This window comes from Acinonyx jubatus, chromosome A2 (assembly GCF_027475565.1).
Source record: "Acinonyx jubatus isolate Ajub_Pintada_27869175 chromosome A2, VMU_Ajub_asm_v1.0, whole genome shotgun sequence".
Lineage (NCBI taxonomy): Eukaryota > Metazoa > Chordata > Mammalia > Carnivora > Felidae > Acinonyx > Acinonyx jubatus.
Window position 1 is genome coordinate 134,203,723 of NC_069383.1, and position 13,334 is coordinate 134,217,056.

A 13,334-nucleotide genomic window follows, 5' to 3' on the forward strand; every position below is an offset into this window, starting at 1 on the left:
GGGACACAGAAGAGAGTTCCAGGCATAGGCCATGGTATTGCATGTGCAAAGGCCCTGTGTTATAAGGGGCACGTCAGAAGAACAACCCAACGAAAGGCAGAGGTCAGGGGTGGGGTGGAGGGAAATGATAGCGTCTGGAGAGTCAGGAAGGGATCGACCGCAGGCCAGCAAACTTTTTCTGTGAAAAACTGAATAATACTTACTTATAAATATTTTAGACTTTGCCAGCCAGGGGGCAAAAATCAGTGCTATTGTATATGTATTTATCTGACAAGAGTGAAAACAAATTTGCACAACATTTTTATTGATTCAATTTTAAAAATGATAATTGAGTACATTTTTTTGTAAACATACTTAGCAGTGAGAACCATGGAATATTCAGAAATGATCATATTTTGCTTAAACTAGCTGCATATTTTGCTTAATTCTCTGTTATCAAAGTTGATGATAAGTATTTGTTAATGCGGGTCAACGATGAGATTTTCTGCATTTCATCTTTACAAACTTTCTTTTACACAAATAGGTATTGTCAAACACTGATATAGTCCACAACCATGTCCTTTTAATTGAGCATATTCACACCTTGGCAAGCATTTCTAGAATCCTATTCGATTTTTCTCTTGGTATTCACCCTTTCGTACGTCATTACATCACAGATTAAGCCCTTGCCATTGAAGGCGAGATAGAAGCTTCTCAAATGCCTTGTTAAATGGATTTTGAGATATGAAATTTGCTCGGCACTTAGCCCAAAGTCCAGAACATGGGGCGGGTGCTGCCACTCAAGCTCAGAAAGTACATTCACCAAAAATGTACGTGGCCTGAGATACGGCTTCTTGTCTTCATTCTCAGCAGAATGGAGAGCACGTAAAGCGGCTTCACCCTACTTACGATTGGAACAATGTTAATTGACGTTAAAATGACTTTACCCCAGGGTAAGCTGTGCCTGTAAATGCACTTTTGCCTTGAAATTCAGGTTCCATTCCCTAAGAAATATTGTCAGATCCATAGCAAAAGCTAATGCGCACAGCCCGGGGGGTGTCCAGTTACAGCGACTGAGAGCAGTTCTCGTTCAGAAAAAAATGTTAATCCCAGCTCTGAGCTCGAAAGTTCACGGTCCAACCTGTCCACTGCTAAGTTATCAAACTGCTAGATGGCAGCATGGGTCAGGGCGTTCCGTTTCTAGTTCTGACAAGGAAAGTCTATAAAACTGATGATGGATAAGGTTGTGGTAGCGAAAGCTGTTCATCCTCGCTCTGTAACACCTGATGGATTCTTCTATTTTCCACCAAGCACCTACTGATGGATAATACGTTAAGTGATTATAGGCTTCAGGCACCTTACGTTCTTATGAGCTTTGTAAATTTGACCAACTAGAGCTTTCTCTGCGTTCACATACTTTTTTTTTACCACTGTCAGTTGCCAACACATCTTGGTAGATTCCACTTCAGCTGTTCTGTGCTAGTGTTTTCTCAGCCTCTTTGAAATTGTCTTGCCTGAATTCATTTCCCACAGACTATTCCCGGAAGCCAAGTCTGCAGTCCCTTCACGGTCAGCATCATCTCAAATAAACAACTGAATGATATCCATAATACCTACCTATCAGCTCATCAGGAGCCAAAAACAAAAAACAATACCCCCCCCCAAATTATTTGTCTCGTGTTTTAATTGATTATTGATGTTATTGTCAGTGTCATCGATTTTTCAAGCAACTGTTTTCCTTCCGAAAACGATTGTAGTGTTGAACAATTTATTTTCTCTGGACACGTTTGTTCAGCTGTTAACAATGAAACAAGGATGTCTTTAACTCACCTTGGGGCAAACTGTTTTCCTGGCTTAGCTAATACATCAGCCACTTGGAAACTTACTTGGTTTCATTATTTTTACTCAGTTTCATTTTTTTTAATTTCTTAATGTTTATTTATTTTTTGAGAGACAGAGAGAGACAGACCATGAGCAGGGGAGGGGAGAGAGAGGGAGACACAGAGCCCAAAGCAGGCTCCAGGCTCTGAGCTGTCAGCACTGAGTCCGATGCGGGGCTCAAACCCACGAACCGTGAGATCGTGACCTGACCCGAAGTCCGTTGCTTAACCCAAGTGCCCCTACTCGGTTTCACTTTTTTATCGTTGGGAAGAAACAATGCTACGGTGAGATCTTCGGTTTTGAATTTTCTAAATTTATGACCGTGGCTTTCCTTGTGAGTTGGAAACGTGTGCTGAGGCTGAGGTTGGTGACGATGGCGTATATTGTATTCTCCTGGCACAGCTGTGGTGTCATTGCATGAGAAACACAATGCTTTGCCATCTAAGTTTGATAACAGAATAGCTCACATACAACAGTGCCTTAAAAGAGCAACATACACAGTCCCTTTCCGTTTCTTGTTCTGACACGATGGTATGCGCTGGTAATGAAACAAAATACAATGTTAGGATATGGCAACACGCACAGCATTGCAAACGCTGTTAAGTCACCCCTGTGTCCCTGTGGTTTGCAGTATGCTGAGTCGCGGTGCAAAGCAATGAGAGCTGTCACCACCGTCCATCCTGCTCTTACAGCCTGGAAGCAGGCACAGACATTAAGTGAATGAATGAACATGGCTGTGTCCAATAAAACTTTATTATGGATACTGAACCTTGAATTTCGTATAATTTTCAAATGTCAGGAGATTCGGTTCTTGATTTGCTTCTTCTTGCCGTTGAAAAAATGTCAATGCTATTCTTGATTGATGATTGACGAGCCACACAGAAACAGGTGGCAAGCTGGATTGGACCCACAGACCATAGTTTGTCAGCCTCTACTTTAGACCGTGTGGGGACGTTGGGGTCTGCTTCTATTCAGAAGGCCTACCTCCCGTGCATGCAAGAAAGATGTCCAAAAAGCCAGCGCAAGCCTTGGAAACACTAGTCGGGCAGGGAGTCTGAGAGCATGCGTTTTCTTGCAGGACGGTACCCGAGTCATGGGAAAATGCGGTGGCTACTGTGGGAAATGTACTCCATCCTCTGGCACTGGCCTGGAGGTTCGAATTTTATAGTTAAGGTAAGTAGGTCCCACGTTTCTTTCTCTCTCTCTCTCTTGTTTTGTAAACTCACGATTAGCAAATGTAGCCAAGTCATTTGCCCCCGGAAAGGTTACTGTTAAGCATCTTGAAACTGACTGGCTGTTCTAACTTTTTCTTTCCTGTTCATCTGCCCTGTTCATCTGTTCTCTGCCCTTGGATAGGAGGTCCCTAGGCTTTCTGCGTCAGATTCCTCTGCAGTTTTTCTTTAAAAACTTAACCAGGCTCCATCTCTAGAGGTCCTGAGGTCTCTGGCGCATCTAAGAATCTGTATTTTTGATACAGGGAATTCTGATTCAAGTGACTTACGGATTAACTTTTGAGATACTGCCCAAGAGTACTGCATTAATAATATTCATGACATTCATTGAGCTGTGACTGTGCCAGGCACCAGGCTGAACACTTTGCTGGCATTATTTCATTGAACCTCATAGTAAAGCCACAAGAGGGGCCACTTACCCTCATTGCACAGATAGAAGCTCAGGCCCACATAATTAAGAAGCTTGCAATAGATTCTTTCGGCGGAACCCATCAGTGTCCTACACCAAAGCCAGTGCTCTCAATTAATGCTCTGTTCCACACGCTTGTGACTCAGCGTGTCATCCAAGGACTGGCATGATCAGCATCACCTGGGAACTTGTTGGAATGCAAAATCTCAGGCCTTCCCCTGGACTTACAAAACCAGAATCTGTATTTTAACAAATCCACAAGAGAGTCATGCGTGTGAAGGTTTGAGAATTCCTGGTCTCGCTACATTATGCTGGCAAGTGCTCCCTCTGCTGGGCAGAGGAATGAATCGGTCACTCATTTTCTGGTCCCCGCGCCTTAAGCTACAAGGTATGAGTTCAGCCAACTCATGTGACCCTTCTGCAACTTATTTCAAGCTTTCAGCAGTCCACTCTCCTGGAGGGCTCTTCAAGATCCTGACACAGGAGTACCTACTTGACATTTGTGTATCAGTGTTTCAGTTTAATTGAAATCTGTAGTCAAAACTATGATCTTCAGTTAGGATTGTTTTTATTGCAAGAGGCAACAGGAAAAAAAGGAACTTATCATCTTAAGGAACTGAGAAATCCAAGCAGTGGGCTAGCTACAGGCATAGCTGGATCCAGAGGCTCAAACAGAGTCCTCAGGACTCATTTGTTCTCCCATCAGCCAACAAGGCTTGCTTCATTCTCAGGCAGACCATTTCCCCAACACCATGAGCTGCCCCCAAATAAACGCTCACATCCAGCATTCATTCTGCACAAGAACGCAGGCTCTTGTTTGCCACATGGGCACTTCTGAACCAATCGCCACGTCCAGGAGACAATGTCCTGAACTCATGTACCCACCTGGAGTTGGGTGATTGACAGCTTCCTTTAGAAGAGGAAAGAGGCGTTTGTTATCAGGAAAGATGAGATGGGATGGAGACAGGCAAAGTCAGCAGGTGTCCACTAGAGGTTCCCATTTTAAATGTATTTTACATATTTGATATCTAGTAAAATAGTATTGTGTGTGTTTATGTGTAGTAAAATTTGAGTGTATATATAATATTTACATGTATGTCTAGGAAAAAGACTAGAAGGAACGGTGCCAATATTTGAAAAGCATTATCTCACGTGGGGGATTTCAGGCTAGGAGTTTATTTTATTCTATATACTCCCCTGAAACGTCCATGTTCCTATAGCAGACATACATCACTTTAAAAATCCAGAGAAGTTAACAAGTGTCATTTTTTAAATTCTGTACGTAAAAATCTTTGGCTTATCTACTCTTGACTTACCGCAGTTGATACGGGAGATTTACTTTTCTTATTTGGTTTGTTTATTTCCAGGTGCTCTGAAAAGGAAGCCATTATGGGATGGATGAAGGATAGTAATGCAATACCTCCACCTTAAATTTGTGTGCGTGTGGGCGTGTGAGGACTTGTATGAGTGTGTGTGTGTGTGTGTGTACATATGCACATATATACATATATATACACACACACACATATATATATCTGTATATATGTGTGTGTGTGTATATATATGTGGAATATCCTAATGATGTAAAGTTTAATATTTATGTTTGAAATTATTTATTGTGATGTAATATTTTTGTACGTAAAATGATTCTATTATGACTGCTTTTTGCATTATGTTGTCCCCTGCAGTCAAATCACTGCATTTTACGTACTCTACATTATATGTAGTACTATGACAAAAGTGATCCTTCATTATCACGGTACACTATTGTTTACTTTCTATCTGTAAATATTTTATTGTGACCTTTACGAAATTGTAATTTGTCTTTTTAAAACAACCTAGCTGCCATCAAGGTGCTACAGAGTCGTGTGAGTGTATTTTGGCATTTCTAGGAAAGTATCCGCCAACAAGTAATTTAGCGATGTCACAGATTGTACCAGCCATTAGTTATGTTAACTATTCAGTTTCATGTGATCTCTGGGAAAAAAAATGCTGCCTTGGTGCTATATAATGTATATATTTAAGTGATCACCAGACTCAGAAATGTAAACACGTTTAATAAAAGGGAGGCATAGAGACAGAATGCGACGGACAGAATCACTTGGAAAAGCAAGACCACTTTTTCTTATTTTTGGACATGCTTGTTTTGGAAGAGGATTGGACTCTCTTCTTTTTGTTACTGTTATTAATACTTTGCTTCAGTTCATGGTGCCTAGATCTCTCTGAAGTTAAATGGAGGAGACCCCAAAGCCACTGCATTACAGAGTGATATTGAGAAAGTGAGATCCTCTCGACTTTTTGCCGAGACGTTCTATAACGGTGTCCCCGTTTATCAGCTGCAAGACAGGATGCTCAGGATGGGGTGACCTTCAGCACCCCCAGCACACCCGGAGAAGTTCAAAACCAGTTCCTCATCATCAGGACTGCCTTCTGCCTAAACGCATTGACTGGTGACATGACTTTTCTTCAGGCCATGAGCCTGAGACCCTGCCAGTTCATGGCTGCTGCAGTAATTAGCATTTGTGAGAAGACGTAAACCGTGGAATGGAAGACACCTGAGTCTTTCCAATCTTCCATTAACCCACTCTTTGTTACTTATGTCCAAAATGGAAGTCCTGAAGTCAGTGTCTCTCAGCCCTTCCAACCTGATTGAAGGGGAGTCATTGCCAATGACCCGTGGCAGACCTTCAGTGTTTGAAATCCTGCCCACGTCCAAAACCCAAAGAGATTAGCAAGAACCTGGGAGTATCCTCCAACCCCAAACGAACTCCAGAGTGCTCCATAAGAAGTTATACTCAGTGTATGAATAAGTGTTATTCTCCTTTATTAATACATTGTGAAAATATACTATGAATAAATACCATGACCACATCCAAACATTTGCGTTGGTTTCTGGACTCTTGATTCAACTGGGAATGAAAATATATCTGTTTTTTTTTTAAGGTTGCCGGGTTGAGAAGAAATGCACATTTTCTTAATCCCATCCATTACAGTTGCCATTCCAGAGGTCGATAAGGGACAGGGTCTGTCCCTCAGGTCTGCGTTTTCACCCTTCAAATCACTTGTCTCTTCTGAAAGAGTCTGTGTGATGGGGAACAGATGAACAAACAAAACAGGAGATTTCAGTGGGTTTAGGGGCTTGATTGTTGATTTTATATAGCAGTAGTTTCTACTCTATGGACTTAATGGTGTCCAGGGATATGAGAGCTTTCCAAAGAAGTCTAATAAACAGCAAATAGTAGGTCGCCAGCCCCTCTACGTAATTGGTTGAGCTCCTCCTGACAACCACCAAGTAGATGTTCACGTACAGCAAATAAGTAGCCGTCCCCAAAAGAACCCTGTTTGGCTCTGATGGGGTTACACATCCACTTCTGGACCAGTCATATTGTTGAGGGAGCTGACATCCTGTACCACCTAGGGCCGGGTGATTGACAGCTTCAGCTGGAAAGGATGGTTCCTGGAGGGAAAGGTTTGTTTTCAGAAAAAGGTAGGTAGAATGAAGACAGACAAAAGCCAAAGGAATCCACTCCAGAGTCCCTGTGTGTGTGTGTGTGTGTGTGTGTGTGCATGTGTGTGTGTGTGTGCGTGTGTGTGTGTGTGTGTGTGTGTGCATGCACGGGCAAACTCAAATCCCATAGCTCATACCAGCCACAGTCCCACCCCTTATCATCCCTAAGCATCATCTAAGACTTGGGTTCTAGGCCTTTCTCTGACATATATTAACTGTCTGATCCTGAGCCTTAGTTTCTTCATTTGTAAAATGAGGCTATTGTTAGTCCTACCACTTACTTGTGAGATGCTTTTCTGAAGACCCTGTCAGCCCTGCATCAATGGTGGCAAACTAGCTGCCCTCAGACTCTGCACCAGCAAGCTTAAACTGATTTACAACAGTGAGACACGAGCTGTTTCAGTTAGGAACTGCGTTCTGCTGCTAATTTCAGAGCCCTGACGGCAATGGCTTACAACATTAGAGAGTGTATTTCAGGGGCGCCTGGGGGTTCTGTCGGTTAAGCGTCCGACTTCCGCTCAGGTGGTGATCTCGCAGTCCATGACTTCGAGCCCCACGTCAGGCTCTGTGCTGACAGCTCAGAGCCTGGAGCCTGTTTCAGATTCTGTGTCTCCCTCTCTCTCAGCCTCCCCGGTTCATGCTCTGTCTCTCTCTGTCTCAAAAATAAATAAAGGTTAAAAAAAAAAGAAATAAAAATTTAAAAAAGGTGTTCCAGAAACCGCGTTTAACAAATTCCCCTTTAGCTCCTCAGCCAGAAATTAGTCACGTGGCTGCAGCCAGGCTGCAGGAGCAGTGGGGGGAAAGGGTTGCTTCTCAGAGCACATTGCCAAACCGAATAAAAGGAGGGATCTGTTCCTCCAAAAGAGCGCAAAATGAGTCTGAGAGAGGCAACTAAAAGTCTGTGACAGGTTCAAGTAGAGAGATTCGAGGGAGTGGTTTAGAAGCAGTTATCACCAAGGAAGCAAGAGATGATAGGATCTGGGCTAAAGCTGCGATCATCGTAATAGTAGAAAATTACAGCGTGATCTAGGTGGTGAGATTGACAGGAGCTGACAGTGGATAGACTGAGGGTGGACTGTGGGAGAGAAGGCACTGGTAAGGGTTCAGAGGCGAGGTTTCGTTTGCTTGCAAATACAGCCAGGGTGATACAAGGCTGAATGTATAGATGGATGAATGGACAGATACGATCTTTTAGAGTCTATTAATCTTTTACATTTTTATAGCACTGTACAAATTAAATATTGTCTTTCTATTCTTTCGTTTATTTATCTAAGTAATATTTATTGCATACATGCGAATTTCCAGGCGTGTTCTGGGCTCTAGGGTACAGGCTAGAGGCTGTATTGGTCCACTAGGGGGCGCCATAACACAATACCGCGGAGCGTGTGGCTTATCCAATGGAAATTATTCTCACCGTTCTGGAGGCTAGAAGGCCAAGCTCCAGATGTCTCACCTGGGTGAGACCTCTCTTCCTAGCTCATAGACATCCCTTTTCTTACTGTGTCCTCACATGGGTTTTCCTTGGTGTGAGGGCTGAGAGAGAAAGAGAGATCGCGATCTTTGGGGTCTCTGTTTCTCCTGATGAGGACATCAGTCCGATTGGATAGGTCCCCACCCTTATGACCTCATTTATCTTTGATTACCCCCTTACAGGTCATGTCTCCAAACACAGCCGCATTAGGACTTCAACCTATGAATTTTGGGGAGACACGTATCAGTTCCTAACAGAGGCTATAAGGAAGAGATCGCAAGTTAAGACGGATATTTATTGCTCTCTCCTCACCATGCAGAGGTCAGATCCGGTTGGGGAGTCTGTTCTGTATGTCATCGGAGGACTTGGGCTCCTTCTGTTTTGCGGCTTAGCCATTCTCGCAGGTGTGGTTCTGAAGTGACTTGTCCTCACCGCATCTGAGTTTAGCCTGCAGGAAGGGGGCACTCATTTCCAGGCAAGATCTGGAAGTTAAAGGACTTTAATTCACCACCTACTGGCAATTGCTTCGTTGCACTGCCTTGTCTAGCTGCAAGGGAGGCTGAGAAACGTGCTCTCTAGTGGGTCAACCGCACACCCAGCAAATGCCACGTGGAGGTGGGGGTTCTGTCACTAAAAGGATGAAGGGAAGGGTGGCTGATGGGCAAAATGGCAGCTTCTGCCAGCCGCAGTGAAAAAAAGACCTGCCCTTTGGCGCTTACGTTGTAGTGGGGACAGGTGGAGAAGAAAATAAGCAAAGACACGACCAAAGCACTCCACAGTCGTTTTCCGGTAGTAAATCTGACCCTGTTTTCCCCAATGGCCATCCAGATATTGTCGTGCCACACCACATCACTCCCTCAGCCTCGTAGCCAGAGCTTTCACACCTGCTGCTGTCCCCTTTGCCTTTGTGCATCCAGTTTTCTGTCTCTTCTGATACAAAAGGAATAAAGAGCAAGTGAAACCTAGTGTGTGGGATGGTGAGAGGGAACAAAGGGAGAAATAAAGCTAAGAAGATGAACAGGCACTGCCCTGTGTCCTGAGGGGAAGGTGTTGGTATTTTACATTTACTTTATTTATTTATGTATTTATTTTTGAGAGAGAGAGAGAGAGAGAGAGCACATGCAGGAGAGGGGCAGGGACACAGAATCCAAAGGAGGCTTCACAGGCTAAAGGCGCTGAGCTGTCAGCACAGAGCACAGCACGGGGCTCGAACCCATGAGCCATGAGCTCATGTCCTAAGCCAAAGTCAGAGGCTTAACTGACTAAGCCACCTGGGTGCCTGAGTGTGTTGCTGTTTTAAATAAAGTGGTCAGAAATTCCTTCTTGATTAACTTCTGCAGCTACAAACAAAGCTGTGGGTACCACAGCCGACCGACCCAGCAGGTGCGGGGCAACTCTACCTGTCACCAACAGATGGCGGGAGAGGTCTCCAGGCTAGGTCATTGCGCTGGGAAGCCTTCAATGTTTTCTGCTGAGTTTAGAGGTGATTTTGCTGGAAGGCCATAAGACCCGCAGAGCCCCTAACCCTGCAAAGATTTTGCTACTCCCCTCAAACAGGTACCTCAAAATTAAAGATAACTCAGACCATCAATTTAGTTTTTCTCGGGAAGGCTATCTTTTAAAAAAACCAAATAATGATTTTTTTTTCCTAAGAAATTTGAAGACCAGTTTTTCTGTAGCCCTAAGTACGTGTTTTGTGGTCAGGAGGTGACCCAGCTAGTTTTACAGCATTATTAGTCACAATGATATTCTATCAGGACAAAGGAGCAAATATTCAAAGCGATTATAAGAGAGGCATCCAGCTACAGTGGGAAAGAAGATAAAATTCAACTTTGCATAGACATATTCACATCACTATGTGGCACTTTGGTAGGACTTAGGAACAAATATGCCTTACACATTGTTGGTATGCGTATCACAGAGTAGTCGAACATGGCGTTTATGTGTAGAAAAGACAACTAAGAGTCAATTTATTACATTTACAAGTGCAAAAACCTAGTTCTTAAGCTTTGGAGTTCAGCTTAGAAATTCTATTATTTTACGTATCCATCTAGGTTTTAGCAATTACTTTTTAAAAACTGTTAAATAATGTTGACTTCATCTTCAGTCAATTAAAAGCCTTCAAATACTTTCTACGGTATTTATACGTTTCATGAAATTTGTCTTAAGTCCTTCAATTATCTGACTAAAGCAAACCTTTCTGAGTACTTAAATATGCAAACATATAATATAAATATTACATAAATCAGTGGCATTGAGTTCTTTTAGGGTTGGCTGGAGGCTCAGTCGATCAAGCGCCAACTTCAGCTCAGGTCGTGATCTCACAGGTGAGTTCGAGCCCCACGTCGGGCTCTGTGCTGACAGCTCAGAGCCTGGAGCCTGTTTCGGATTCTGTGTCTCCCTCTCTCTCTGCTCCTCCCCTGCTCACTCTCTGTCTCTCTCTCTCAGAAATAAACATTAATAAAAATTTTTTTTATAAAGTTCTTTTAAATATCCCCAAATAGAAAATTAATCCAGGGGGCGCCTGGGTGGCTCAGTTGGTTAAGCGTCCGACTTCGGCTCAGGTCATGATCTCACGGTCCATGGGTTTGAGCCCCGCGTCAGGCTCTGTGCTGACAGCCCAGAGCCTGGAGCCTGCTTCGGATTCTGTGTCTCCCTCTCTCTCTGACCCTCCCCCGTTCATGCTCTGTCTCTGTCTCAAAAATAAATAAACATTAAAAAAAAATTACAAAAAAAAAAAAAGAAAATTAATCCAGGATGGCTGTAATGTAAAATTACTAATTTAAATCAAGTACTCGATGGCATGTTTTAAATTGGCATCATAAGCTACCATGCTCATGGTTCAAATGTGTAAAATCATGGCAATTATAGAAGCTATTAAATGTTTACAAATTCCTAACACAAAAATCTTAACACAATGGTTCTGATTTCCTTAAGCATTTTTATATCTTAAGTCTGACTGTTAGCGTGAATAAAAGCTGTGCCTCCTACACCGTGTTATAGACCCTGGGATTCCCATTGGCAGATCAGGAGCAGGAGACAATCAGCATGGTTCTTCTCACTCCACCTAGGGAAACCTTCTGTATCTAGTTATTTCCTGTTGCTGCTGTAACAGATTTCCTCAGGCCAGGTTTAGAACAATACACATTTATTATCTGGAGTTCTGGAGGTAAGACATCTAAAATGGGTCAGTAGGGCTGTGTTCCTTCTGGAGGTTCTAGGGGAGAATCCATTTCCTTGCTTTTCCAGCTTCCAGAGGCCACCTATGTCCCTTGGCTCCTGGCCCCTCCCTCCATCTCTGAAGCCAGCAGTGGTAGCATGAAAAGTAGCATCTTCAGGGCGCCTGGGTGGCTCAGTCAGTTAAGTGTCTGACTCTTGATTTTAGCTCAGGTCATGATCCCAGGGTCATGAGATCGAACCCCACATTGGGCTCTGCACTGACAGTGCAGAGCCTGATTAGGATTCTCTCTCTCTCTGCCCCTCCCCCCTCAAAATAAATAAACTTAAAAAAAAAAATGAAAAGTAGCATTTCCAAATTTCTCCCTATGACCTCTGCTTCCATCATTACAACAGCCTTTTCTGACTTTGACTCTCTTGCTTCCTTCTTGATTGCATTGGGCCCACCAGATAAGCCAGGGTATTTTCCTTATCTTGAGATCCTTAACTTAATCGTATCTGCAAAGCCCATGTGATATGTAAGGTAATCCCCCGTGAGATGTTTGGAGATTGGGACGTGGTCATCTTTGGGGGTCATGGTTCTGTCTGTTATACCTTCTTCATGCATTTCAGGACCAGAGGTTTTGGTCCAATGTTGACTTGATTGTCCAAATCCCAAATGGGCCACACTGGCCTTTGTGTCAATGACCCTTAACTTTAAGACAGGACTGTTCCCATAGCCCATGTTCCTGGATTTGAATTCTCCATGTTCTGCCTAATTTTTTCCACTCACATTCCAAAGTCTGCAACAAATGGCTTGGTTGGATTTTGCACACAGCTCTTATATATAGATACCTTTCTGTCTTGGTCCAAAGGCTTTTGAACTCGACAGGAATTCTGTGTTTTCACATGTACTTCCTGGGACACAGAATTCCTATGATACAGAGGCGATAGCACACTGACTTCTGGTTTCTCTTATACTTGGATATCTCTGAACCGCCCTAGAGAATCAAAGGTCCCCCCCTTTATGATGGCTTTTTACGACATACAATGATATGTACAGAAATCTAGGGGCGCCTGGGTGGCTTAGTCGTTTAAGTGTCTGGCTCAGTTTCAGCTCACGTCATGACCTCATGGTTCGTGGGATCCGGCCCCGTGTTGGGCTCCACACTAACAGTGCCAAGCCTGCTGGGGATTCTCTCTCTCCGTCCCTCTCTGCCCCTCTCCCGCTTGCATGCTCTCTCTCTCTCTCCCTCTCACTCGCTCTAAATAAATAAATAAGTAAATAAACTTCAAAAAAGAAAAAGAAAAGAAAACCACAAGGGAGTCTGCAAGTCTCCCTTGCAGACTCCAAAGCTGACATTCAGTGTGCCTTGATCTACCTGCCCCTGTCTCTCTCTCTCTCTCTCTCTCTCTCTCTCTCTCTGCCCAGGAGGGGGACTCTCTTTTGGAGTTTCCTTCTTCCCACACAGCCTGAGCCTCTCTGGGCAGCATCCGTTTCCCACACTCCCCCAACTCCAGCACTTAACCTCTGCCTATTGTCGTCTATGGTCAGTACCTACAGGCTCTAGAACAAGTGGGATGGCTTGCTTGGTTCCTCCACTCCCGGCTGGGTAACCTTGGACATATTGCCTCCACTACCCAGCCTCACTTTCCTCTTCGTGTCGTGAGGGATAATAGTGGCTCCTGTGTTATTTG

At 43.7% G+C, this 13,334-nt stretch overlaps 1 protein-coding gene across 6 annotated transcripts in view; it reads left to right on the forward strand.

Moving 5' to 3' along the window:
- Positions 1–8,810, forward strand: part of ADAMTS9 (ADAM metallopeptidase with thrombospondin type 1 motif 9) — a 163,799-nt gene extending 154,989 nt beyond the window's left edge. For 5 of the 6 annotated variants that reach the window (XM_027039170.2, XM_027039172.2, XM_027039171.2 and 2 more), the window contains 2 exons: positions 2,939–3,033; positions 4,869–6,378. In XM_027039170.2, the coding sequence (XP_026894971.2) occupies positions 2,939–3,028 (90 nt within the window). In that variant the 3' untranslated portion in view covers positions 3,029–3,033; positions 4,869–6,378. Of the gene's footprint in view, positions 1–2,938; positions 3,034–4,868; positions 6,379–8,662 lie in introns of those variants that run through there. The other variant, XM_053219112.1, reaches the window with a different exon arrangement.
- The last annotated feature ends 4,524 nt before the right edge of the window (positions 8,811–13,334 follow it).